This window comes from Terrapene carolina, unplaced genomic scaffold (genome assembly GCF_002925995.2).
Source record: "Terrapene carolina triunguis isolate 2854851 unplaced genomic scaffold, T_m_triunguis-2.0 Scaffold926, whole genome shotgun sequence".
Classification (NCBI taxonomy): Eukaryota; Metazoa; Chordata; order Testudines; family Emydidae; genus Terrapene; species Terrapene triunguis.
In genome coordinates, this window is record NW_020665277.1 from 7,489,501 (window position 1) to 7,516,644 (window position 27,144).

Consider the following 27,144-nt stretch of genomic DNA (forward strand, 5'->3'; position numbering starts at 1 on the left):
GTGCTGTGAATCTCTTGTTATTACAGCCAGTTGGAAACAGAACAAAGCAGATCTCTTTGCAAGCTTCTATGCACTGAGCCATCACTGAACACCACGGTCTTGCACTGGCTTCTCTGCACAGGGGTGAATTTCATTCTGATTATGAAACACAATAGAGATCGGTGTGACCCTCTGGAGTGAAATGTGCAAAGTGGAGACCATAAACCTCTCTCTGTTTTATTTGATTGTCATTTAGGCCATCACAAAGCACATGGAGAGGCTCCTACAGGCATCGCGGCCATCAGAAGAATCCATGGAAAACAAATTGGAAAAGATCATGAGTGACGTGAGCAGCCAGGAAAACGCAGCCTTGCTGGAAGTGGTGCTGCATACTGCTCTCACGCTGACCCTGTCCCAGAACCCGCTCACCGAGCTATTCAAATCCATCTGCTTCCAGCCCAGTGCTGTCAAGGTGAGTCTAAAGCAAAGAGCCATTGTATTCCTCCTCGGCCCCAGCAGCTCTGTGTGCCACTGACATCATCCCCTTTATGCCCCTTTCTGTCTGCAGTGTCAGTTACAGCAGCTTTTGGGTGTGGGAGGAACTTAAGATCTGTCCCTATAAATACAGATATATTTACAATAATCCAAAATCATGGCCATCGTGCCACATCCCACCTGCACTTTGCTTCTGGGTCTCGTCCCGTTCTGTTAACTCAGTTGCTAACCAGAGACTTTGGATTTTTTAGTCCAAAACCCCCCAAGTCACTATTTGACTTTCCCCCTTTCTCCAGTGACGAATGCCGGGGATATGTGCACGACAGCACCTGCCTGAGGTTCTGAGGGCTCCAGGGAAATAGTACCGAAAGAATTTAAGGCCGGGAAGAACCATTATAACCCCCTGCATAACCCAGGCCAGAGAATCTCACTCAGTTACCATTGTTCGGAGCCCTGAATTATCCACCTGGCTGTCTGTCCATCTGTGTGTGTCTGTTTGCAGTGACTCGTTATCTTAATGTCAGCTGATAAAGTTAGATTTTCCTGTTGAAATCAAAAAGGAAATCAAAGTTTCCACAAGTCATTGGGCTGGATGCAGGAATCGCTGGGTGAGATTCTCTGGATTGTGATATGCAGGAGACCAGGCTAGATGGTCAGAAAGGTTCCTTCTGGCCTTGACATCGATGACTCTTTCCCTTTGTGCTCATGTGGCTAGTTTCCCAAGTTATAGCACCAAATTCCCAGAGGAAGAATACTGTCTTTGTTCAGGCAGAGAAAGCCACCTAGCACAAGGAAATGAAAACCTGTACCTGGGACGAAGGGGGAGAATTTGGCATGAAGCTGGGTCGGCGTAGCACAAACACCTCATGTGAGAATTGATCTGGCCTAGCTGGCAGCCTGCTTTGGAGGCTGAGCACTTTTATAGGCCCATTTTGGCTTTATGATTCCGTACCAGTATTTTATTACTCATTTAGAGAGGCTGTGTCCTTGGGGGGATCAGGCACTGGACTAATACTCAGGTTTCCTGGGTTCTGTTCCCACCTCTCCCTGGGTGACTTGGGCAAGTCACTGAACCTTTCTCCTCCCACCTCTTGTCTATTTATATTGTAACTCGTTGGGGCAGGGATTGTCTCATTATGCGTCTGTATGGTGCTGGGCACAACAGGACCCTGATCTCGGTCACTGTGTGTCCGAGCAGTGCCTGGCATAGAATCATAGAATATTAGGGTTGGAAGAGACCTCAGGAGGTCATCTAGTCCAATCCCCTTCTCAAAGCAGGACCAACCCCAACTAAATCATCCCAGCCAGGGCTTTGTCAAGTCGGGCCCTAAAAACCTCTAAGGATAGAGATTCCACCACCTCCCTAGGTAACCCATTCCAGTGCTTCACCACCCTCCTAGTGAAATAGTGTTTCCTAATATCCAACGTAGACCTCCCCCACTGCAACTTGAGACCATTGCTCCTTGTTCTGTCATCTACCACCACTGAGAACAGCCTAGCTCCATCCTCTTTGGAACCGCCCTTCAGGTAGTTGAAGGCTGCTATCAAATCCCCCCCTCACTCTTCTCTTCTGCAGACTAAACAAGCCCAGTTCCCTCAGCCTCTCCTCGTAAGTCATGTGTCCCAGCCCCCTAATTGTTTTCGTTGCCCTCCGCTGGACTGTCTCCAATTTGTCCACATCCTTTCTGTAGTGGGGGGATCAAAACTGGACGCAATACTCCAGGTCTGGCCTCATCAGTGCCGAATAGAGGGGAATAATCACTTCCCTCAATCTGCTGGCAATGCTCCTACTAATACAGCCCAATATGCCATTGGCTTTCTTGGCAACAGCGGCACACTCCAGACTCATATCCAGCTTCTCGTCCACTGTAATCCCCAGGTCTTTTTCTGCAGAACTGCTGCTTAGCCAGTTGGTTCCCAGCCTGTAGCGGTGCATGGGATTCTTCCTTCCTAAGTGCAGGACTCTGATGGGGACATGATGGGGCCCTGATCTCAGTAACTGTGTGTCTGTGCAGCACTTGGTGCAATGAGGTTCTGAGCTTAGTCTGGAAGTTGCCAGGAACCAAACCTGTATCTCCCAAATCCCCATCCAATGCTCTATGCACAAGCCCTTCCTTCCGCTCTGCCCCGGTGCTGTAGTAAAGGTGTCCAACTGTGGTTTGTTTACCAGGCGAGCTACCTTCCGACCATGCCAAGCGACCTTCTCTTTGATGTGACGAATTGGAAAAACACTGCCACGGCAGATACACTGTGGAGTAAGTGTCAGAAAAACTTTATATCAGTATTTTTCTGGATGCTTTTAAACACCCCACTATCATAATACTAGGTGTGCTTCCCCTAGTGGTGTATACATACAAAGACAATCTTCCTTTCCAAGCCTCCGGGTGGAGATGTGGCTGAGAAAAACGGGGCATGACTGGGACACAGCCAAGTCCAGCTGAACTTTGTTGGACTGAAAGGTACCCCGAGTCTGTAGGAACTGGTCTTAAATTAAAGCAAGGTTGGGGCAGGATCTGGCAGCCTTGGTACAAGGGATGAGTAAAGGCTACGTAAAGCCAACTATGTCCCTCCAGTCTGGTCCTGCACTGATTACATTTCAGACTGACCAGAAATCTGGTTTAGAATGTTGATTCACAAGGTCATTTTTTACGGAAGCAGGAAGTTTGGGACCAGGTCCCCAGCTGATGTAAATGGGCTCTAGCTCCAATTCGATTGGACCAGATCCACAGCTGGGGAGAATTGGTTGTCACTCCATTGGAGTCACTGGGGCTGTGCTGATCCACCCGAGCTGAGGTTCTGGTGTATTATCATTACTGTTGTTTTTGTGACTGTATCAGTAGCTGATTGGTCTGATTCCCTCTCACACAGGATGCCAATGCGGGCAGTACTGGAGCATTGAAAATGTAAGTGTCTCTTCATAGCTGTTGTTCGTTGCGGGTGTATCTTCAGCCTCTTGCTTCATCTCCATGTCTCTGGAATGTACATGTCGGATTTCTCAGGACAGGATTACCTGCCACTGACACAAGGATCAGAGGCCCAAGCTGACTCCAGACCTGATCTCCCTACCTAGAACTATGCACTTAAATTGCACCTAAACCTTCACGTTAGGGCAGATGTAATGTCTGGGCTTGAGAATTTCATTGCTGTGCATCCCCATGCTAGTCTCCTGTGATACGAAAGTTTCATATCGGAAGCTGTATCCGCATGTAGCCCCTTCCTGGGACAGCCCCGAAAGGGCGGTAGAGCCCCTGGGTGGGGGCTGAACCTGCCTCCTCCAGAGCTAAGAGCACAGTTCTTTCCTGCCTGAGCCGAAAGACCCACCTCTCTTAGCCCAGGCTGTAGCAGGCTCATCAACCTCTATGTACGGCCTGGCCATCCCTAGAGCTGGGCTGGGCACCACACTGGTAAGTGTGGGTTCCATGTGTAGATGTGTCTGTGGAGACAGTTACAGAATATGAAGAGTTCCATGGCATGGCCTGTAAGAGTAAAGCGAGCGGTATTTGTAGAGGTAGTTGTTTTCCACTGCAAATGCCTTAGGCCCAGATTCACAAAGGGGTGAGGTGTAACCCTTCTGCCTGTTGGAATTGGCAGCAACAAGGGCCGGGTTCAATATCTAGGGGTTCCTCTTCAACAATACAACACAAAACCAGCTCAAGCCCCGACCCAGTGACATGGGACACACCACCCTCTGGGCGCCTCTAAGAGGCAATACTTCCCCTCTTACCAGCACAGAGTCTGAATGTAGAAAAGAAACTTAATAACAGGAGGGAAGTAGCCCAGCATTAATTTGGGAAAACACCACAAACAGGGTTCATAAACATAAACCATGCCCAAAAGACCAACGCATGAGTAAGTTGGGCAGTGTCCTCTTCCATCAAGTTCTTAAGTCCAGCAACCAAAAGTCCCTTTAACATGCCCGTCCCTTCTCTGCACCCCATTCACAGTTGTTGTCCTTGGTACGTGCAGACCCAGGGGGCAGAGTTGCATCTGCAGAGTTCATCTCCCACCCTGGGTGGAGGGTAAGAAGGCACTTTACTTGCTTTGCTGCCCCAGCACCACTCTGCTTATTACCCTGTCTTGTGTAATAAGACTCTCTCTTATTACACAGTAGAGAGAGGAAGGATCAAATGGTGTCTGGAGCCCTTAGGTAAGGCCCACACTACCAGGTACAAGTGACAATTCCCACCCTCTCTCTCAACTCATTGGGCTTTGGAACACAAGTCCCCCTGCCTAACGAGTGTCATTTAGTTGAGAGTGAGTCCCTCAATCAGGAAATGCCAAGTACAGTTCTGCTTCCCTGGATTCACACAACAAGGATAACAAGTCTTTATAACTCCGGCCCCAATGACAAGGAGACTGGGGATTCCACACCAGCCAAAAAGTGATCATTTGGGCAAGCAATCCCATCATGCTGAGCACCTAGGCAGGGTGGGTGTGCCCATGCAAATGAGATCAGCTCCTGAAGTCCTTTTCCACAGCTCACCACTAGATGTCAGGGGAGAGCTCATTCAGCCTCTGCTTAGATAGGCGTTGTGACGCTGCACATGGCAACACCTAACTTCTAGTTGCTTAGAAAAGCACTGGAACAGCAATGGGATCCACAGAGCCTGAGTTAGGCACCATTGCCCAATGCCTGGGCAGAGACAGGCACTTGACAATGTGACACACCAAGCCAGCACACTAGGCAGGGAGCTGTTTAAGCTAGCCAATGGGAGATACCAATCACTGGGGTATGTGCTAAGCCCTGCCCCCTTCAGAGAGGTAGGCACCTGAGTCCAGGCTCCAGGGAGGTGGCTGGCTCTGCCTAGTGATCCACGAATGGGAACCCCTCCCATAGAGTCAGGGGGCTTAGATGCCTACGTCTCTTTCTTTCAAGATGAAGTTAGCCCCATCAGATTATCCCATAGCTCTGTAGCTAGGGCACCCTCCTGGGAGCCCCCAGTTCAAATTCTTAGTCCCCCTTGGGCCAAGGGGGCAATGAAACCTGAACTTCCCACACCCGGGGTGAGTGCTCAAACCACTGGGCTGAAAGGTGTGAAGGAACCTTCTCCTCTGGCTTGGTTTTCAACGGGCTCCTTTTCTTGTCTTCCCCTGGTTCGTGGGTTGCTCTGGGGCTGAGGCAAGAGATCGGCATTTGGACACCTAGAGGGAGGCAGCAATGCACATGCCCAGAGGCAGAAACTTCAGCACTGAGGGAACGTGTACCCTGAAAACAGAGGCGCGGAGTGAGCGTAGATGCTACAGGGTTAGGAGGTAACAGAGCAGGAGTTTTGTGGCTCGCAGTGATGCCTGAAATTGGGGCTTAGCCACGAAGTACCTTGGTGGATCTGGGCCTTCCCAACTGGAGGTCTGAGTACCCTGCACCTAATCCTCCTCCTCCGTTCTAGCAACGTGGTTTTAAACAGTGACCGATGTGGTTTTGCCTTGCCATTATCAATCATACTGATTCTGCATACATTTCGTGAGACCACAAGTTTATACACACAAAGCGAGTTAGGGCACCCATCCCCCCCCAAACTTCAGCATGTTTGGGGAGCCATTGGGCTTGTCTACATGGCCACTTTGTGTGCGACAAGCCACGGTGTGAACTACAGCACACTGTCTTGTGCACTAAATCACTGTGTGGACACTGCTGCGTCCTGTGCACTAAAGTTCCGTATTGCACTTGGACGTACTGCTGATTCAGTAGCACTTTTAGCGTGCGGGAGCAGGTGCCACACAGACAGTTGGTTCGTGTACATTCACACCTCGACTTGCCGTGCACTGAGGGGCTGTGTAGACAAGCCCTAACTCCACTAGGCTACTTTGAGAACATGATCCTATGCACAAGGCCAGTGTGTTGCACACTTACTGTCTTTCCTGTTCACTCTTCGGAACATTTCTGCCTCCAGCGGTTTGTGCAAAGTCTGTTTCTTGCTCAGCTGGAGAGAGTGATGCTGTCTGGCTAGCAGCTGAGCAAACCATTGTACAATTGTTGCACTGCTGGTTCTTTAAGAAGTGACTAATGCTGACATTATTCCTGTGACAACAGTGTGGACGGCCCTGGGTTATTATCAAGTGTCGGTGTGGCTCCGAGGTCGGTGGGACTAATCACAACCCCGTGGAGGGATTTGAGGAAGTAGATATGTAAGTTTAAAATCATTGCATGTAATGTAAAAGGAATGAATGAGACTGTGTCAACTTAAACCCACACAGCTGGGAATTGTCTACTGGGGTGAACTATAGGTGCCAATTTTAGGGGAAATTTCATTGAAAGTTCAAAATTCCAATCCTTTTCCCCACCCCAGTGTGACCCCACGGTCACTATAGTTGTGAACTGGTTAAGGTGAAACACCAAAAAAATACAAGGTTTGGGAGAAAACTCTGACCTCTATGACTGTCAAATTATGGTTTCTTAATACAGCACGAAGGATAGAACAGAGAGAGGCTACGTGCTGGGGAGTCCGTCCTCACGGAACAATGAGACAGAAAGGGATCTGCCCGCAACCTCAGTCTGCATCGCCAGAGCACTGCTCCATTCTTCAATGCTCCTGGGGACTTTTACCGATAGACAGGTGGGAAAACAATTATGCCCAATAACACTTCTGTCTGTCTGTCTCTCGTAACTGATCAGGGTTGTACACCACTAACCAGCTATAACTTGTAATGGTAACTTTGACTGAGTTATACATTGCCTTTAGAGAAGTGTCTGTACAATTATATGGGGAAATGCTTCCTCAGAGCTAAGCTATGGAAATACTTTGCCTTCTAGTCCATTTTGGAGCTAATGAAAGTGAAGCCCCAGGATGCAGTAAAGTTCTTTTGTGACCACCTTGAAAAAGACATCCAGTTCCTAGCGGAGTCACTTAGTGGCAACATAGACGATGCAACGATGACAGTCCACCTATTCCTCGGATACATCCTCGACAGCACAGCCGGTAAAGAAACGCCTCGTTTTAGGGACTGGTTTTTTTGTTTTGTTTTTTGCTGCTGTATTTATGACAAAGTGAGACAAATTCAGACTAAAATTAGGTTCAAAATGTTTATCAGAGAGGGGAATGAGCCATCAGGACCCCTCATGTAGGGATGAGGTGGATTCTCCAGCACTTGGAGTCTTGACCTTAAGATGTGATATCTCTTCTAAAAGATCTGCTATAGCTCATACAGAGGTGATGGGCATGGTGTAGAAATCACTGGCTGAGGTTCTATGGCCAGAGTTATGCAGGAGGTAGGACCAGATGATCACAACGCTCTCTTCTGGCCTTATTCTATGAACCTATCAATAAACTGATTTTTAACTGGCTAATATTTGAATGGGCTCCTATATCTTATGATTAAAAAGTCCAGTTGTCTGATAACACTGTAATTCATTTCACTATTATGAATAACAATATTTACTGCAATTGCTGTACTTTAGATCTGCACGTTATTGTATGTTAAATGATGAAACCTGATGTGTAATTGTATATTTCTTACAGACACAAAGATGACCATTAAATGTATGCATGAAAAAGAAGACAGAGTACAATGGGAAAGCTGCTTAAAAGCCGTAACTCAGTCGTTCTTCCAGGTATGTGAGAACCAGTTTTCTATACATGGTAAATATCACAAATAAACCAGCTGTTTACTCAGGGTAAGAGAGAGAGAGACAGAAAAAGCCCACCTGAGACTTCCATGCCACTGTATGAAACCAGAAGTCACACAAAACATTTCTAAAATGCCATTGTTTTGCCTCCAAAGAACCCCTTGGTGCTCAGATGCCACAGTGATGGGCGCGTTATAAGAACCTGATAGGACAACATAGACTATATTAAGCCTGGTTCATTTTTTCAATGCAAAAACTTGTTCATTGTGTTCAGCACACTAGAGAGGAAACTCCTGTGTGTTTGAGTGTCTACGAACCTGATATTAAACTGCCTGCCAGTCTACATTTCCAAGAGTTCTGGTGGCATTTCATTATTATTATTAATGGTAGGGCCTATTGGCTTAAACCAAGATCAGGGCCCCATTTTGCCAGGCAATTCACAGACACACACAAAGTCTGTGGGTGGGGTGAAGGGGCCATGGTCCTCCCACTTTTTACTCGCTATAAGGGCGAGGGGGTGGAGAGAAGTGAGCAGGGGGTGTAGCCATGGGGGAATGGGCAGCTCGGCGCGGGTCCTTGGGGGAAGGGGTTAGAATGGAGCCATATTTCGGATGCCAGTGGCCCCTCCACTTTTATGGAGTTTCCGTAGTCCCTAGCTGGGTGTTGCACAGACACACAGTGGAAATCAGTCCCTGCCCCAAAGAGCTCGCAGTCTAAATAGACAAGGGCAGGGTTATTGTCCCTTTTTACAGATGAGAAATGGAGACACAGAATCATGAAATAGCTTCTCTGAGATCACACAAGGAGTCGGTGGCAGAGCCAAGAATTGAACCCAGATCTCTAGTCTGGTGCCTTAACCCTGAGCCAGCCCGGGCTGCCTCTCAGACCAATGAGAAGAGCCAGGCCCCTTTATAACCAGACTCGATTCCTAACTGACTTCTCACTTCCACAGGTGCTGGAGCAGAAACTTGCTTCTGCAAAGCAGCAGATTGTAGAGGAGGGAGCTCACAGTTCAAATGTTCTCCTGAAAGTAGCCTACGGCCAGTCCCCACCTTTCAGCCACCTGCCGAGCTGCGGGCCGATCAACATGCCCTGCATGTGGAGATTTGAACAGAGGATGACAGTCCAGCGCCTGACCCATCTGGTGCAACAAGAAAATGGAGCAAACCCGTTCCCTGTGCTCCTGGAACTACTGTCTAAGGTGATCTGGGATGCTTTGAAGTAATGTGCACACACAAACAGCACATGGGTTAGAACAGCACACACATATACAGAGATGTGAATACATTGTAACCCCTTTTCAGCCCAACAGGCTAGTCACAGTTTGGGGCCTTGTGGATGTTCCAGTTGGACATAGAAATTGATGGAGTCTGGTATTTTCTTTACTGCAGTTTTGTTTATTTACAAATAATGAACAAAGACTCATGTCTCTGAACACGGGGAATCAACTAGCAGGAAACAGCTTTTGTTGCTCACAGCACCAAGAGCAATCTTTGAGTCTGCACCCTGACCTCTTCCCAGGTCACCCACCATCTTGCAGCTGCTCCCTCCTTTTGGCAGTCTCTCCCTCTTATCCTGTTCTTGTCTGACCTCTGTTTCTGTGGGCTTGTCTACACTTACAATGCTGTGCCACTGTAGCGCTTCAGTATAGATGCTACCTACGTTGACGGGAGTGTTTCTCCCAGTGGTGTAGGTGATCCACCTCCCCGAGAGGCTGTAGTTAGGTTGATGGAAGAATTCTTCTGTTAACCTAGCAATGTCTACACAGAGCCTTAGGTCATTATAACTACACCGCTCAGGGGGGTGGATTTTCAGTACCTCTGGCTGATATAATTAAACAGACCTAATTTTCTGGTGTAGCCCAGTGTGATCTCTCTTCCCATTAACACACAGCTACTCAAAACAATACTCAGCCAAAAGCTCCTGGGCAGGTTCACACGTGTCTTTTGTCTTAGATGCGGCTTTTACTTACAGTTACGTTAAGGTCTTGATTTAAAGACAGGAGATAATTATGCTAGGTCTTCCATCATGTCTGTATTTAAACATGAACGTTCAGGTTTAAGTTATGCCCATAAAGCCAGATTCCGAGATGATGTGTAAGATTTACTCCCTTACTCTCATTTGGACTCTCTCATGCCGACTCACACTCGCTGACCAATGTGCAAGGGAGTCATGTGACGATGGCTGATTTCGCCAAACACGGAACAAAGAACTTTATTAGAATAAAGAAAATAATAGTTTGCCTGTAGCCCGCGGTCTCTCTCTAATCCTAAAGTTCTTTGTCCAGAGTAGGAAAAAAACCTAGTGTAGGCAGAGTTTCACATGTCTTATGAACAGCACTTGCGGGAGGAGGGATAGCTCAGTGGTTTGAGCATTGGCCTGCTAAACCCAGGGTTGTGAATTCAATCCTTGAGGGGGCCATTTAGGGATGTGGGGTAAAAATCTGTCTGGGGATTGCTTTGAGCAGGGGGTTAGACTAGATGACATTCTATGATTCAATACATTTTAGCTGACTTTAAAAAGCACCATTTTTTCCTGCTTTTAACTCCTCCCCTTCTGACAGGCTTCCTGCTACACATGTAAAGAAATAGGACAGCTATCCTCACAAGGGGGTTAATTTACACCATTATTTTTTACACCTCTTAATCTGTCCCAAAGAAACAAGGCAGGTGTGATCCGCTACTTCCATTCCAGTCAGGCAGCTTCAGTTGATTGCAGCACATGCCTATGGACAATTTGAGTTTGCATTACAACAGGTGTGCTAGCAATGACCAGTATGAAATGCTAGGCAGTTGGCAGGGGTTTGGCAGGTAGCAGGATCTTTGCATAGCTTTCCTAGGGTCCCATAGAGGACTGTAGGGATAAAGTAGATAACTATTAAAAAGTCCAAAAGGGCTTGGAGACAGATGGACCAGTTCCCGCTGGCTGCTTTGCATTGCTCCGGTGATGCAAAGCAGCCAGACACCCACATAACTATAAAGTTTGCAGGAACATCAGAACCACGCAACCTTTGTCCTGATAGCATCTTTTCTCTCCCACTGAACATAGGCATCATGTTAAAGAGGTAGTTACTTTTCTCTTACAGCACCAGCATATCCGACACATACGGCACCTGCCTGAAATTCTCACTTTGCAGCGCTCTCTGATCCACTTTTTCCAAAATGGCGATATCCATGAAGGTGAAAGGCTTTCTGTGAGAAAGTTCTTGGAACGGGACAACCTCTCAGGTACACTTCATGCTTCTAGGGTTATGGTACCAAATCCACTCTTGGTGCAGCTGTATTGGAGTCAGTGGGGCCAGATCTACAGCTGGTGTGAATCATCACTGTGCACTGATCCTACACACCTGTGGATCCCTCAGTGCTGTAGGGATCTTCTTGGGGCTTTAGGGCAGCTTTGCATTGTGGGGACAACCCCTGGCAGCCTCAATGCATGCAAGAATTAGAGGGGAGGGATAGCTCAGTGGTTTGAGCATTGGCCTGCTAAACTCAGGGTTATGAGTTCAATCCTTGAGAGGGCCACTTAGGGATCTGGGGCCTGCTAGTGAAGGCAGGGGGCTGGACTCGATGACTTTTCAAGGTCTCTTCCAGTTCTAGGAGATAGGATATCTCCATTTATTTAAGAATCTGTACGACCCTGTTTCTTGAGCAGCAATAAAGAACCCAAGGAACTTCATGGCTGAGCTAGGCATGGTCTCTGTACAAGGAATAATACTGACATGCCTGGGGCTTGAGCCAGATACTGTGGCGATCAAGGGAAAAACTCCCATTTGCTGCAGTGGGCTTTGGATCCGGCCTGTGGACCAAGGAGAACACCTGCAGTTCTGCAATTATTTGCAAATTGTAAACATCCGTCAAAGAAGCCAATGAGAGCAATCAGTCAAAATGCCTCAGTGTCTGAGGAGCCTAAGAGCCGTTGGCTTTCAATAAGACTGTGGCCAGGTCCACACTACAGACTTGTGACAGCATAGCCAGGCTGGTCAGATGTGATGAGGTGCAATTTTGTGATTGACGGAGCTTGATGGCAAAAGCTCCTAGTGCAGAGATAGTTATACCAGCTGCACTGTGCTTTAGCCGGGACAACTTATTTTGCTCAGGGAGGCAGGAATAAGTCAAACCAGCAAAAGTGCTTTGGCTGCTGTACGCTGCGTCCACACTAGGAGTGCTTTGCTGGAACAGGATACTGGTATAGCCACACTGGCAAAGTGCTCCAAGTGTAGACCTGGCCTTGATATTCTCAAGGCTAGATCCACAAAGGGGACTTAAACTCAGCATTGCAATGCCTGACAGTTACACGCCAGGCTGCCACCGGGAATCCACAGATTAATACTTACCCTGATTGGGCCAGAGAGAGAGAGAGAGAATGGCTTTGTCCCCTGGTGATTAGGTTACCCACCTGGGAGAGCTCCAGTGCCCCTGCTCCAGCTAATATTTAAGTAGTTTATACAAAGTGGAACAGGTTCAGCAGGAGAGATTGAGAGGGTGCTAGCCCAGGATACCCAATTTCCCAGTGGCTAGGTCACTCACCTGCAATCCTAGGGACCGGGTTCCAGTCCCGGCTCTAAGTAAGACAGATGAGGATTTAAATTCATGTTTTCCACATACAGGGTGAGTGCCCTAGTCACTGATACGAGGGCACCATCACTACCTCATCTGCTTTGGCCCTGCTTTGGGTGGGGCCAGACTTGGAAGCTGAACATAAGAATGGCCGTACTGGGTCAGACCAAAGGTCCATCCAGCCCAGTATCCTGTCTACCGACAGTGGCCAATGCCAGGTGCCCCAGAGGGAGTGAACCTAACAGGTAATGATCAAGTGATCTCTCTCCTGCCGTCCATCACCACCCTCTGAGAATGCCTGCTGGGTTGGGCTTCTGCAGATGAGATAGGTGGGGAGATGTCTAGTTCATAGACTCATAGAAATGTAGGGCTGGAAGGGACCTTAAGAGGTCATCAAGTCCAGGATCGAGTAAACCTAGATTATCTCTGACAGGTGTTTGTCCAGCATGTTCCTAAAAAAAACAACAACCCAATAATGGAGATTCTACAATCTTCCTTGGAAGCCTATTCCAGAATTTAAACGACCCTTCTTAGTATGTTACCTAAATCTCCCTTGCTGCAGATTAAACCCATTACTTCTTGTCCTGTCTTCATGGAGAACAAGTGATCACTGTCCTCTTTATAACAGCCCCTAACATATCTGAAGACTGTTATCAAGTCTCCCCCGTCATCTTTTCTCAAGTCTAAACATGCCCAGTTTTTTTAACCTTTCCTCATAGGTCAGGTTCTCTAAGCCTTTTATTATTTCTGTTGCTCTCCTCTGGACTCTCTTCAGTTTGTCCACATCTTCGCTCACGTGTGATGCCCAGATCTGGACACGGTATCCAGCTGAGGGCTCCGCAGTGCCGAGTGGAGCAGTGACCTCCCGTGAATCCTGATGGGGCTTAGGAGGCGTCAGGATTTAGAGGGCTGTGTACATGCTGCCTAGCAGACATTTAGGCATCTAGGGGACTTTACCAGTGGGAATTTAAGCAACTGCAGAGTTAAGTGGCAGCTGAGTGGCGATTTTAAATATCTAAATTTTGGCTTCAGGTGCACAAAATGACAATTAGGTGCCTAAATCCCTTTGTGGATCTAGCCTTCAGTGCCTAAATCTCTTGAAAATCAATCTCAGGCTCCCAAAAAACGTAGGCACCTTTCAAAATTTTACCTCATACCTGTTGGTAAATCTTCTTTAATGTTGCAAGGTATGTTAACATTTCAATTAGTCTTCTTACTATTAGAAGTATTTTTGCAAGAGGGAAACTGTTTTTTTTTTTCCTGGAAAAGTATGTTGATAAATGCCATGTTCTCTTCCAACTTCAGATGATCAGCGTTTGACTTTTGAAAGAGCCATACAGACTGTTCAGAAAGTGTGGAGCAATATAAGATCAAGCCCCAGAAGCTCAGGTATTTTGATTTTCATGGTGTTTTACTTTCCTTTCTAGATATTTTTTCTGTCATGTAACAAACAAACGATTCAGTTGTGAAGCTGAGTATGAGTCTACTCCAGAGTAATTACCAAGTATTCCCTGACACACAGCTGGTCCCAGATTACCCGCTATCCTGCAGAGACATAAACATCCTTAATATACTCTGAGTGTTTCCACTGACTTCACTGGGGCTACTCAAAATGTCTAAAGCTCAGCATGGTTGTAAGTCTTTGCAGGGTTGGTGAGGAAGGGAGCTGCGTACCGAAAGGGCAGTGATAATCAGGTTGTCCAGTTGTATAAGCTAACTGAACATTTTTGCATATGGAAATTGCTAGCTAGAAGTGGGGGTGACTTCTAATTTTTTTCTAACTGTTGCAAGTTTTTCACAATTTCTTTTTTCATAAAACACTTGCTGTTTTTTTTTCCAGCCAGTTGGTTGAATTTTGTTTGTTTATTTAGATTCAGTTTGAAATTTTGACAAAAAGACGGCGTGAAAAATGTGGAGAATTATTTTGTGAAAACCGTTTCTTTCCCCACCTGCCACTTGATACCCTGGTTCCTGTGATTCCGTGCACACGGCGTGAAAGATTCTCTGCTTTGTTACAGAAATCAGCGTCCCTGAGGAACTGTGGTGCAAGGAGATCAACCCTGACACTGCCATCCTGGACCTCCTGCCAACCACTCCATCCATAACTTCCATTGTTACAAGGTTCTTAATACAGCTCCAGAACGGCTGCATTGACACAGCTGCTCAACTCACTAAGGAAAAGCAAAGGTATCTTTCAATCCTCACCCCTAGGGGGGAACCACTCTGACTAGATAACTGTAGTTACCCATAAATCAACAATTCATCTTAAAACATAGATCCTGAGTCTCATCTCACTTCTGCCATCTGTGTGAGGAGGGCCAGGCCAGACTTCTCCAAGAAGAAAACATAACTCTTATGACCTTGTGCAATGAGGCAGTTAGGGTGAAGCTATATCAAGATCTGCTTAGGCGGCGTGTAAAGTTGATTTGGTCTTATTTTAGTGTCCCAGACAGGGGTGGTGGAACTAGGGGTGCAGGGATCCTGCAGCACCCCTGGCTTAAAGTGGTTTCCATCATAAACGGGGTTTACAGGTTTGTTCAATAGCTTTCAGCACCCAGCACCCTGGTCCCAGACTTACCTTAGGGTAGCTGAGATCAGAATCTGACCCTGACCCCACAGCAATCAAGGGATGACTCCAGACTGACCCCAGGGTAACTTGCCATGTTACCGTAAGGAAGGACCGAGGAGCACAGCAAGATATTTATGGTCCCAACAGGGAACTGCCTTTTTACAGCTAACCTGGGCGTGCCACAGACATTCCGCGGCATATAACCCACAGTGTGATCGTAGCTTTACCAGTATGAAGATGTTGACAGCAATGTAGTTTTCCCATATATTTAGGGTAATAAGTTATAGTGGTGACAAGTATCAGGGGGGTAGCCATGTTAATCTGTATCCGCAAAAACAATGAGGAGTCCAGAGGCACCTTAAAGACTAATAGACTTATTTGGGCATAAGCTTTTGTGGGTAAAAAACCCACTTCGAAGTGGATTTTTTACCCACAAAAGCTTATGCCCAAATAAATCTGTTATTCTTTAAGGTGCCACCGGACTCTAATTTATAGTGGTGTAAGCATCTTTATACCGGTGCAACTGCACCTGGCTAGGGGTTGAACCAATTAATCTATTTAGCTAAAAAACTCACACACAACCCAAAAAATAGTTAAACTGGTACAAAATCTATCGGTAGAACAGGCTAGCTTAACTGATATAATACAGCTGTAAACTGCTATAAGTGCATCCGCACAGGGGTTTGCACCAGTGCAACTACAATGATTTTTTAAACCAATTTCAGCTCAACTGTGCACTTGATGTTAGCCAAAAGGCCAAGAAACGCTCGATTTCAGTTCAACTGGTACAACCACAAGAGCAAAACTCCCATTGGCTTTAATGGGGCAGGTTGAAACTCTTAGGGCCAAATTTACAATGGTGTTTAGGCACCTGAAGATGCAAAGAGGCACCTAGTGGGATTTTTCCAAAGTGCCAAGGCAGATTAGGCTCCAAACTCCCATTGTTTTCAATAGTTGCAATGGGAGGTACTATAGGCTAGTGGACACAGAAGACGTGGGGTCTAATCCTGGCTCTTCTGGGGCACGTTGGGTGAGTCAATTGCCTTCCACTGTGCCTCAGTCTTCCTAACTGTAAAATGGGGATAATGGTACTTAGCTCTAAGAGCTAGAGGTTATTACTTCTTATTATCTGCATCTGTAGGTGCTCAAAGACCTTTGTAACGCTGACCTTTGATCCTTTAGCTCACACAGCAAAGGTGCTCAGTGCTGGAGATTGCAGAGTCTTTCTTTGCTTTCCCCTTGTCTCATCTGAGCATTGGCCTGCTAAACCTAGGGTTGTGAGTTCAGTCCTTGAGGGGGCCATTTAGGGATCTCGGGCAAAACCAGTTCTTGGTCCTGCTAGTGAAGGCAGGGGGCTGGACTCGATGACCTTTCAAGGTCCCTTCCAGTTCTAGGAGATAGGATATCTCCATTAATTAAATTAAATTAAATCTCTCTGGATGGCTGTGCTGCCAACTCACCCTGTTTTACTGCCAGTCTCAGCTTCCCTGTCAGTTTCTGGCCTTTGTGGCTGTGAGGAAAAGCCTGGAAATGTGGTTCCCAATCCTGACAACTCCAGGAGGTGAATAGAAAGGCCTCAGAACATAATAGTCTTTAAATCTTAAGCCAGCCGCATGATTTTTGGAGCCCAGCATGTGTGGGGTTGGCCAAGCTGGCAGGGTGTCGTGCTGTCGGGGTAAACATCACAAAGATTAATATTTGGAATTTAAAGACAGAAGGGATCATCTCTTAGATCATCTAGTCTGAGTTCCTGTATAGCACAGGCCATTAGCGTCACTAAGACCAACAACTTGTGTTTGACTAAAGTATCTTCCAGAAAGGCGTCCCATCTGGATTGGAAGCCACCAAGGGATGGAGAATCCACCGCTTCCCTTGGCAGTTTGTTCCAAGGGTTAATCACCTTTACTGTCAACAGTTGGTGCCTTATTTTCAATTTGAATTTCTCAGGCTTCAGCTTCCAGCCATTGGTTTTTGTTCGCTGCTAGATTAAAGAGCCCTTTAGTACCCGTGATTTTTAGTGTGTTCAGGTATTAATACAGGCCAAGGGCTTTTTTCACTCAGCAAGCGACTCAGCCGGCCAGCACTGCTTCCACATGTGGCAAGAACTTCAGCTTAGCAGCACATCATTCAGAGCAGCTTTGGGCTCTTCCTCCACTGACTCCCATGGAGCTATTGCGCTGATGTGACGGAGAGTAACATTTGGCTCACTGTGAGCAGCTCTGCCAAGCATGGAAAAGAACATGAGTCCGGCCCCCCAGAAATCACAAGATTGCCTCAAAAGACACAAGATTTTAAAAAAATACTGTTATGCTAGAAGATGGCATCAAATGGGTCTCTGATCTACAGACAATCACTGACTTCCTTAAAGTTGATGAGTGTGTGAAGCATCTTTATTTCAGGCTGAATTGAAGGAGCGATTTACTACCCCTGTGTATAATGATAGGTGGAAACAATGGAAGCCACCGCCCAAGGCACTAGGCCACATGGCAAGGCCAATCAGAAAGTAAGCCATGTGGGATGAGGGGTTTCCTTGAGGCTAATTGCAAATGTAAAGAGCCAGTGGATTGTTTCTCAAACCATGTCTATGTGTGAGAAGAAGAAAGACAGGAGAAAAAAGCCAGCAGAAAACTAGAGAAGCAGTGGTGAGCATGGCCCAGAGACATAACAGAGACAGAGAGCCTCCTCCTGCTTGTGTGGAAATGGTGAGCCAGGGACCCACCTCCTGCTTCTGTGTTCCTGCTGTGTTCAGGGAAACAGGACTTAATGTGCCTTCTGTAAATAAATAGGATTGCACCAAAGAAATACCTGACCTGTATCATCCATTTCTCCTCATAATGGAAACAATCCCACAAGGCCCTAAATGCTGGCTAATTTCTTGGGTCAAAGAACCAACAATAATAAAGGTGGAGGTGCTTTTATTTGCCTCCTAAGGTCAAGATTTCAAACTTTTTCCTGCAGCTACCAGGGTGGGAAACGTCCCTTTTTAAAAAATGGGAGCTGCTTTTCTCCCATGACTCCAGGAGCTGGAGCCACTAATATCACGAGACTCCCAAGGGTTGGCAACTGAGCATAAGGCTGGAGAGATGGGCTAAATGGCCACCAAGGCTTGTTCCACGTTAGATTTTTTTGGCAGTAAAGAAGAAGACGCCTCACGTTGTTCTTCCCTTTTCTCCAGGTCTATTTCAGCGGAAGAGGTGAAGCACGCCTCTGTGTTAAGTGTTACTGAGAGCGACTTGATCACCATGGCGCTGTCGAACTTCCAGTACGTACTAGAGGAAGATGGAACCAAAACCACCTACTACAACTTTCAGACTCTACAGAGGCAAGTGATTCACCGCTTCATCAGCGGGAAGCCCGTCATGAAAGCCCAGGTGAGTTCAGGATGAAATCATGGAGGTGGCGCTTTGCCATAGACTTCAGCACAGCCAGGATTTTACTCTCAGTGCTTCCTGCTCTGCGGCCTGGCACCTGTGTGAGTCATTCACACCTGAGCAAACCACAATCAAATCAGGATGCACAAGTGGAAATGGTGATGCGAGGTGAAAGACCTGATCCACTGTGGCCTTTTCCAGATTTACACCTGTTTAGCGCCATTGGTTACAGTGGGGTTACATTGGTGTGAATTGGGGGTAATGCAATGGCAAATCAGCCTCACTGTGTTTAGACTTAGGTTAAAATGTTCAAACGTGCCTAAGTGACTTAGGAGCCTAGGACCCATTTCCACAAGGGACTTCGGAGCAGAGCTGGTTGGGAATTTGTTGACACAGTTTTGTTGTTGTTGGAAAATGCCAATTCATCAGGACCAAAACTTTCCATGGTAACCTGCTGATTTTGACAAATTGTTCATTTAAATAAAAAGGAAAATTAGAGAAATGTTTTGAAAATATCAAAAAAACTCGTTTTCTCGTTTGATTTCTGGTTTGAAACAATTGTGTGTTTTGAAATTATAGTTATGTATTAGTTTAAATTTTAAAAATAAATGTAAAAGAGGTCAAAATGAAAGAGGTCAAAATGAAAATTAAACATTTTTGAAATTATCAAAACAAAACATTTCCATTGACCCAAATCAAAACATTTTTCTGTTTGTGAAAATTTTCAAGATTTTCAGTTCCCATCTCAATTTGGAAGAGAAGTTTTTAAACTCTCAAATTCGCACAGGATAGCAAAACTATTTCCCGCCCAGTCTGCTTAGGAGTCTAAATCCCGTTGGCTTCCAGTGAGAGTTGGGCTCCTACGGGCCAGATTTTTGGAATTATTTTTCAGGGGGTAGCCGTGTTAGTCTGTATCCACAAAAACAACGAGGAGTCCGGTGGCACCTTAAAGACTAACGGATTTATTTGGGCATAAGCTTTTGCAGATAAAAAATCTGAAGAAAAATCTTGCATCTGAAGAAGTGGGTTTTTTACTCACGAAAGCTTATGCCCAAATAAATCTGTTAGTCTTTAAGGTGCCACCGTACTCCTCTTTTTTTTAAATTATGTAGGCATCTAGGGGCCTATTGGGATTTTCCAAAGCACCTGAGCAGGTTAGATGCCTAAGTCCCACCGCAAAGCAATGGGATATGGGCACCCAAGTGACTAAATCATCTTTGAAAATAATACTTACATTCCTAAGTCACTTAGGCAGTTTTGAACACTTTAGCCTGAACTCCCATTGATTTGAATAGATGATTTTTTTAAAATCACACTAGGCACCTTTAAAAATCTGGCCTCAAGAGACCAAGATACTTTTCAAAATGGGCTGTAGGCTCCTAAATCCCTTAAGTGCTTTTGAAAATTATGCTGTAACCGTTGGCGTGTGCGTGAGGATTTTTTCTGTATTGAACATGTTGTGCTTTATAAACCAGTTATTAATCACGAACGTTTTCCTTTTCAGACAATTCCGTCCATTGCGCTGAACAATGTGAAGACTCTGCACTCCACGAAAGCTAACGTTAGAGAACAATTGCACCAGGTGAGATCAAAAACAACCCTGGGTTTTCCCCCAGCTTCAGACTCAGATAATCCTCTCTCTTTCCCCCACTGTAAACAGCTTTCATAGCCACTGTACGGTCAGAAGGTTGGGTAAATATCCAAAATCTACCGTATGTCCACTCGCCCATTAAGGGCACCGTTCTCTAAACTCTCCACTCATTTCTAGGCGCCTTCAGCATTTGGATGCTCAGCTTGAGACATCGGAGCAGCCCAAAGCGGCCGAGGAGTAGGCCAGGATCAGGCCCATGATGAGCCAAGTGGAGCATCAAGCTCTAACTTTAGCCACTAAAAAGCACATTTTTGTACAGTTCGTTGGCCACTTGCAGTCAGGGGGCTGGTTCTCTTCCCTCGTACGCCAGGTTCACAACAGTTTTACCCCATTGACTGCCCTGATTTTATTTCTGAATTACACGGATGTAATGCTCTCGTTATTGGTTCAAACACATTTTGAAAGAATTCCTGTAATAAAATAATTATTTGGAGAAGGGCGACTTGGGGGGCGTTTGTTCTCCCTGTCTCATGACACAGGAAAAAGAGGATTTTCAATTAAATTAAAAGGTGGCAAATTCAAAACTGATCAAAGGATGTACTTTTTCACACAATACGTGGCTATCCTGTGGAACTCATTGCCACAAGAAATCACTGAGGCCAAGAAGTTAGCAAGATTCCAGAAAGGATTGGACATTTCTGTAGATCACAAAAATATCCACAGTTAGCTATAATTAGTGATGACAAAAATTTTGTAAACCTCCTGCTCTAGGGTTTGAGCCGCACTCTTACTATCAGAGCCCAGATGGGGTCTAGCATGGGGACAGATTATCACTAATCTGGTACAGGGGGAGAGGGGCTCCTACACCTTCCTCTGTGGCATCTGGTATTGGGTGTTGTCAGAGACCGGTGACTGTACTAGACGGACCTGGCATTGATCCTATCTGGAAATACCCATGTTCCCTTCTGGTAAAGTCCCATAGAATTTAGTACTGATGAAACCAAAGGTCTCTGTAGTATGATTCCATAGAAACTGATCTCTGAACCTTTCCAGTTTCATAGAGAATGATATTATTTTTATAGCTTTTGTCACCTTCCCCTAGAATTCCAAGCAGGAATAGAATTCTCACTTGAATTATATAGCAAAATCATCAAATGTTTAGCACTTACATTCTATAGGAGTTTTGCTTAGAGGGTCACCTAACTTTACAATCTTAACTATCAGAATGAGATAAAATACTTAGTAAGAATATTTGTGTATTATTAACACGGCATTATTAGCACAGCTTAACGATGAGGTGACTTGATCACAGTCTTTAAGTACCAACATGGGGAACAAATATTTGATAATAAAGGGCTTTTCAATCTAGTAGACAAAGATATACTGTGAACTTGTGGCTGGAAGTTGAAGTTAGACAGGAAATAAAGTAAAATTTTTAACAGTGAGAGTAATTAGCCATTGGAATAATTTACTGAGGGCTGTGGTGGATTCTCCCTCACTAGCGATTTTTAAATCAAGATTGGATGCTTTTCTAAAAGACCTGTTGTACTTCAAACAGGAATTATTTTGGGGAAGTTCTGTGGCTTGTGTTACACAGGAGGTCAGACTCACTAGACCATCACAACGGTCACTTCTGGCCTTAGAATCTATTAATCTAATATTCATTTGTCTTATATATGGCATCTCTAACAAAATTCCTCATATCTTCTTCACACATTGTATAAAGCAACAAAGAGTCCTGTGGCACCTTATAGACTAACAGACGTATTGGAGCATAAGCTTTCGTGCGTCTGACGAAGTGGGTATTCACCCATGAAAGCTTATGCTCCAATATGTCTGTTAGTCTATAAGGTACCACAGGACTCTTTGTTGCTTTTTACAGATCCAGACTAACACGGCTACCCCTCTGACACTTGACACATTGTATACAATCCCTTGGATCATACAACGCCAGTGTGGAAACACTTAAGATTGAGTTTTTCGAAGCTGCCTAGCAGATTGGATGCCATTAATTGTAATGGGAATTGGATGTGGAAATCCTACTGACAACTTTTTATCTCCTGTTGCTATCCATAGGAACCACTGAGCGTGAGTCTGATGAAACGCATCATGGAAGAGGCCAGTTCAGTGAGCGACATTTCCAGAGCACTCTCCACCCTGAAAGTGGCTGCGGAGTTCCTGGCCGTAACTGGAGGGGACCCAGAGCGGCTCCTGACTGAGTATGTCAGAAATGAGCTGAAGATGGAGGCTAACGCAAAGCAGTTCAGAGACTTACCAGTAAGAGATTAACTTTGGTTTGAATTCACAGCAATGACAATTAAGCTCTCTTTATAATAAATATTTTTTGTTTTCATGCTTTCTACTATACATTCTGAATATATGAACATAGAGTACAGTTTCTTTCAAAAACTATTGTTTGAGCGAAAAATTGTGGTTTTGACTAAATGAATATTTTTGCTTTCCATGGAAAATTTCAACTTTCCATCAAAAAAGAAAAATGAAAACTTTTGGGTTTCACCCAAAAATGGAAACAAAAACATCAATTTTCAGGCTTTTAAGGAAGTTTCAAATTTTCCACAAATCATTTCATTTAAATGTTCTGTGGAAGAAAACCCATTCTCTGACCAACCCTACTGTATAGATTCTAGAGTAGATTTTTCTGTCAGAAAATGCCGACTTGATTAAACTGAAACATTCTGCGGGAATTCAGCTCACCCGCCTCCTACCTCCCCAGGTTCTTCAGCTCCTCCATAGCCCCAGGTCAAAATGGGAGGCTCCCAACTCATTTAGACACTTCTGAAAAGATTACCCTGCATTCATTTTTTAAAACTTTGGCAGTAGCAAGGTAACTGTGAAACACATATAGAATGTGCTCACTTCCGTGATGAGGATTTAAATATCAGTGTCAAGGCTTTCTGGGTGCCAAGGTCTGGGTAAATCCCTGTCTGTGTTGTTTCATTCCAGGTTGTCCCACAAACGCAGCTGAAGCACATCCTGTCTCTGTGGCAGATCCTGTCAGCAAAGAGATCAGCGCTACTTGTACAAATGAACCAGGTAATGGAGGAATCCACCTCAGTGAGTGCCTGGGATGGGGCTGTGACGAGACTGAAAACTTTCTGTGCAAATTGTTTTTAATCAGAAAATTGGGTTTTTGACAAACTGAAGTTTTTCACAGAAAATTTTGACTTTGCTGAAAAAAGTAAAGCACAAAAACTTTCTAGCTGAAAACCAATTCCTCTTTTGGACATGTTGCTGAAAGCCAGCTGCACTGTGAAATGGGTGATTTTCAATTGCATGTAACTCCACCAGATCTGAACAGCAAAAGGCACCTGCCTGGCCCTAGGGCAATCCCAGTGTCAAATGTCATGCTGCAAGGCACAGACACAATTATTTTAGTTATTGTTTTGTTTTCCCAACATTTCCCCACCAGCTCTAGTTATGACCAACGTTCTCTGCTCACTTGCTGTGTAGTCCCTCCTCTGCTGCTGTCAGGCTCCATCACTTGGAGTCTATAAATCTAGATGCGTCGCCCCTTTCTCAAAGTTATAGTCTAGCTCAGCCAGGAGTTATTGTGCCAGAGGCAGGAATCTCTGGGGGAGAGTCTCTGGCCTGGATTAGGTAGGAGGTTGGGCTGGATGGGACCTGATGGCCTTAATATTGTTGATAAATTGCATAGACAGTTGCTTGCCCACATCTTGGTTTGTTATGAAATATATTCAAGAGATCAGTCAGGTTTATTGCTAAAAGTCAGTACGAGTATAGAGAGACGTCTGTTGGTCTTTTCCTGACCTGAAGAAGAGCTCAGTGTATCTCAAAAGTGTCTCTCTGACCAACAGACGTTGGTCCAATGAGAATACCTCACCCACTCATCTCTCTAATATCCTGGGACCAGCATGGCTACAACAAAACTGACAGTAATAATAGCATAGTACTGGAAGAAAGGCTTTGTAATATAGCAGTTTTCATGAAGCCGTCTTGTGCTGCTGTTTTTAAATCCACTTTACACAGAAGGTGTGCTCCCAGCTACATATTTCAGCAAGTAGTATTTATAGGATGGTTTACAAGTTACAAAATGCTTTATACGTCACAAAATCCATCCCACCAGCTTGTGTCAGTTCCTTAACTTGTTGTTCTGTATCTTCCCTTACTTTGTTTTGGATACTACTGGTCCAGCTTGTACTGGGCACAACATTAATGTATTTTGCATTTGGCAAGTTTCTTATTTTCTAATGCCAAAGCTGACATCAGTTTTGCAAAGTGTTATGGGATACTTAGCATGAGTGAACAGGATTATAAAAAGACACAGACCAATTCAGGCCAGGTAACTGCTAGAAATGTATCTACAATATAATGTACTATTGATATTGTGTGTTTAATGCATTGTGGTATCAATATTGATAATGTGAGATGGATCATAGATTGATAGACATTAGCCCAGCATATATTGGTCAATAAAAGCTATGAAAGTTTTTGCTGGCTACAGGACCGCAGCACTGGCCTGAGGTCACCTGCAGAGCCACCTGCTCCATCCCACCCCGGGAGCAGCCCCTATGCGTAGGGCAGAAGCAAGCGTCACCAGCTACACCTGCCCTGAGCCAAATGAGGACACTCTTCCATCAGGCACATCCTCAACTGCCCTGTGGACGGGGCATCCAGCCACTTCTGCAGCACCTCTGCAGTTGCCCCCACTGACACTGTGCTTCTCATTTCAGAATCCCTTCTTCCTGATAGACAAGGGCTACCATGATGAGCTGGCTGACCAGGAGAGGGAGGAGCTAACAACTGCATTATCCACTGTCAATATTGAGTTCTTTATCATCGAGCTGCACGAAATGATCACAGTGGCATTGGAAAGCTACGATAACAGTTGGGGGTAACTACATATTTCTCTTGTCTGTGAATATGCGAAGGGCTCTGTACAAACATTTAGATCCAGATTAAAAAACTTCTTTTTTTTTACTTTTAATTTGGAGCAGGCACAAACCACTTTAGAAATTATTCCCTGTTGATTTAAGAGCCTTTGTGGGTATGGTTGTTTGGTTGTTTTTTTAAAATGCAGATTATAAGATCAAGGCAAATGTAGGGGAAGAAACCCAGCATCTTAAAATTGCCTGTATATTACTTGTATGCTGTATTAAAAGGGAAAGGTCAAATCATATAGCATATAAAAGGTCTTTTTCCATAGATCTCCAAGTCTTCTAGAATTGGATAACCTGCAGCTGCTACTAATCTAGGCTAGAGATTCTCAGACTTTCCATACTGCAGAACTAGAGGGGCTTAAAGAAGGGCAATGAGAATGATCAGGTGTGTGGAGAAGCTCCTATGAAGACAGACTGAACAGACTGAGGTTGTTACCTAGGAAAAGAGGAGATTTAATAATGGTCTATAAAACACTGACTGGCCTAGAGAAGGAAGATCAGGAGGCATCTGTTCTTCCAGTCCCATAACACAAGAACAAAGGGATGTTCCATGGAATTGAAAGATGGGAAATTCAAAACTGGTCATAGGGAATAGTTTTTTACAGGGCTTGTGATTAGCTTATGGAACTCACTGCCACATGAAGTCACTGAGGCTGAGAATTTAGTGAGACTTAAGAATGGGTCAGGCATGTCTATGGATAATAAGAACATCCATTGTTATTGATAAAAATTCCAGCAGGGATATTAAATCTCATTCTTTAGGTAAGAGCTGGAGTTTAGGTATCTTCTGTTCCTTATGACCCTTTAGTGCCTTGTTTTCTTCCCCAGAGTTATGTCCAGTACTGGATGATTTCACCCACTGCTGTTTAAGAACACACCGTTTTGCTTAAAAATCGATGGGAGGAAATGTTACCTCTTGTCTGACAACTCTTGAATATTCACTAATTGAGGCTTTAGAAACTTTACACGTGGGTCTTTTTCAAATGAAAAATTGAGTTTTGGACTAAATGTAAATTTTCTCAGGAAGCATCTGCTTTCCTCAAAAAAATTTGGTTCAGAAAACCAAAAATGTTGAGACATTTTCATTTATTTGAGAATTCAACATTTCACTTTTCAGCAGTGTTGAGCTGAAAATGTTTACTTTTTAGTTGCTGAAAACCAAACCATTTTCAGGGTTGTTGTTTGTTTTTTTGGGAGGAGGGAGGGTTCATTTTTTGAGAAAAAGTCAAAACTTGCTGCAGAAAAATACCCCATGTTATACCTGCTGAAGTGACCAACAGTGTGAAAAGGGAACTCAAGAAATTGGGTGTGCCTGTCAGAATTGGCACTTAGTCTTAGACTTTCTGAACCAGTGTCCTGTACATTTACAAATTTGTTTTCTTTTATGAACAGGATAGTGGAGACCTTTCGAGAATATTTAGAAAAAGAGGAAAAAGAAGAAAATTACATTGTGAATCTGATCAGCACGGTGAGCCCGGACCTTCAGCTGAAGAACATCATTTCAGTGTGGAAAACTGCTGTGCTAATCAACAAAACATACGCCCGCTCCTACATCCAAGAGTGAATGGGTCCTTGAATTGTTTCCTGTGAATACCAAAACCAATTACTGCACCCACCTGTAATCCACAGAGATTTAGGAAGTAGAGTTTCTTTAAGAAGTGAGTCTCATCAAATCACCAGGTCGATGCATCACTTGAATCAAAATAAGCCTTCAATCACATCTAAGGCCTGGGCTACACTAGCGGGGTAGTTCGAACTAAGATACGCAACTTCAGCTACGCTATTTGTGTAGCTGAAGTCGAAGTATCTTAGTTCGACTTACCTGGCCATCCTCACAGCGGCGAGTCAACTGCCGTGGCTCCCCCGTCGAATCTGCTTACTCCTCCTGCTGAGGTGGAGTATGGGTGTCGATTCGCGGATCGATTTATCGCATCCAGACGAGACGCGATAAATCGATCCCCGATACATCGAACTCTACCCGCCGATCCAGCGGGTAGTATAGACATACCCTAAGTGGTGCCTAGGCCTGGGCATTTGAGTTGAGATGTTATGGGCATGACCAGCTGTGCGAGTGTTGCTTTGCACGTTGCTCTCTGCAAG

At 45.0% G+C, this 27,144-nt stretch overlaps 1 protein-coding gene and 1 long non-coding RNA gene across 2 annotated transcripts; both read left to right on the forward strand.

Annotated features, from left to right (window-relative positions):
* The first annotated feature begins 367 nt into the window (after nucleotides 1-367).
* LOC115271397 lies at nucleotides 368-6,594 on the forward strand. Its single transcript, XR_003899949.1, has 4 exons — nucleotides 368-451; nucleotides 2,645-2,729; nucleotides 3,343-3,377; nucleotides 6,506-6,594. It is a non-coding gene; the product is annotated as an uncharacterized LOC115271397 (long non-coding RNA).
* Nucleotides 6,595-6,886: 292 nt separating this feature from the next.
* LOC113408165 (E3 ubiquitin-protein ligase RNF213-like) lies at nucleotides 6,887-26,805 on the forward strand. The gene is made up of 13 exons (XM_029913785.1): nucleotides 6,887-7,028; nucleotides 7,226-7,391; nucleotides 7,932-8,023; nucleotides 8,991-9,239; nucleotides 11,124-11,265; nucleotides 13,900-13,983; nucleotides 14,613-14,781; nucleotides 18,339-18,534; nucleotides 20,039-20,116; nucleotides 22,202-22,402; nucleotides 23,090-23,179; nucleotides 24,838-24,998; nucleotides 26,437-26,805. The coding sequence occupies exons 1-13, from the start codon at nucleotides 6,999-7,001 to the stop codon at nucleotides 26,606-26,608; spliced, it is 1,830 nt and encodes a 609-aa protein (XP_029769645.1). The 5' UTR covers nucleotides 6,887-6,998; the 3' UTR covers nucleotides 26,609-26,805.
* The last annotated feature ends 339 nt before the right edge of the window (nucleotides 26,806-27,144 follow it).

Coding starts and splice junctions, on each gene's coding strand:
- LOC113408165 (XM_029913785.1), top strand. CDS start 6,999: ATGCTCCTGGGGACTTTTACCGATAGACAG. Junction 22,403..23,089: donor AGCAGTTCAGAGACTTACCA/GTAAGAGATTAA, acceptor GTTTCATTCCAG/GTTGTCCCACAAACGCAGCT. Junction 23,180..24,837: donor TACTTGTACAAATGAACCAG/GTAATGGAGGAA, acceptor TTCTCATTTCAG/AATCCCTTCTTCCTGATAGA.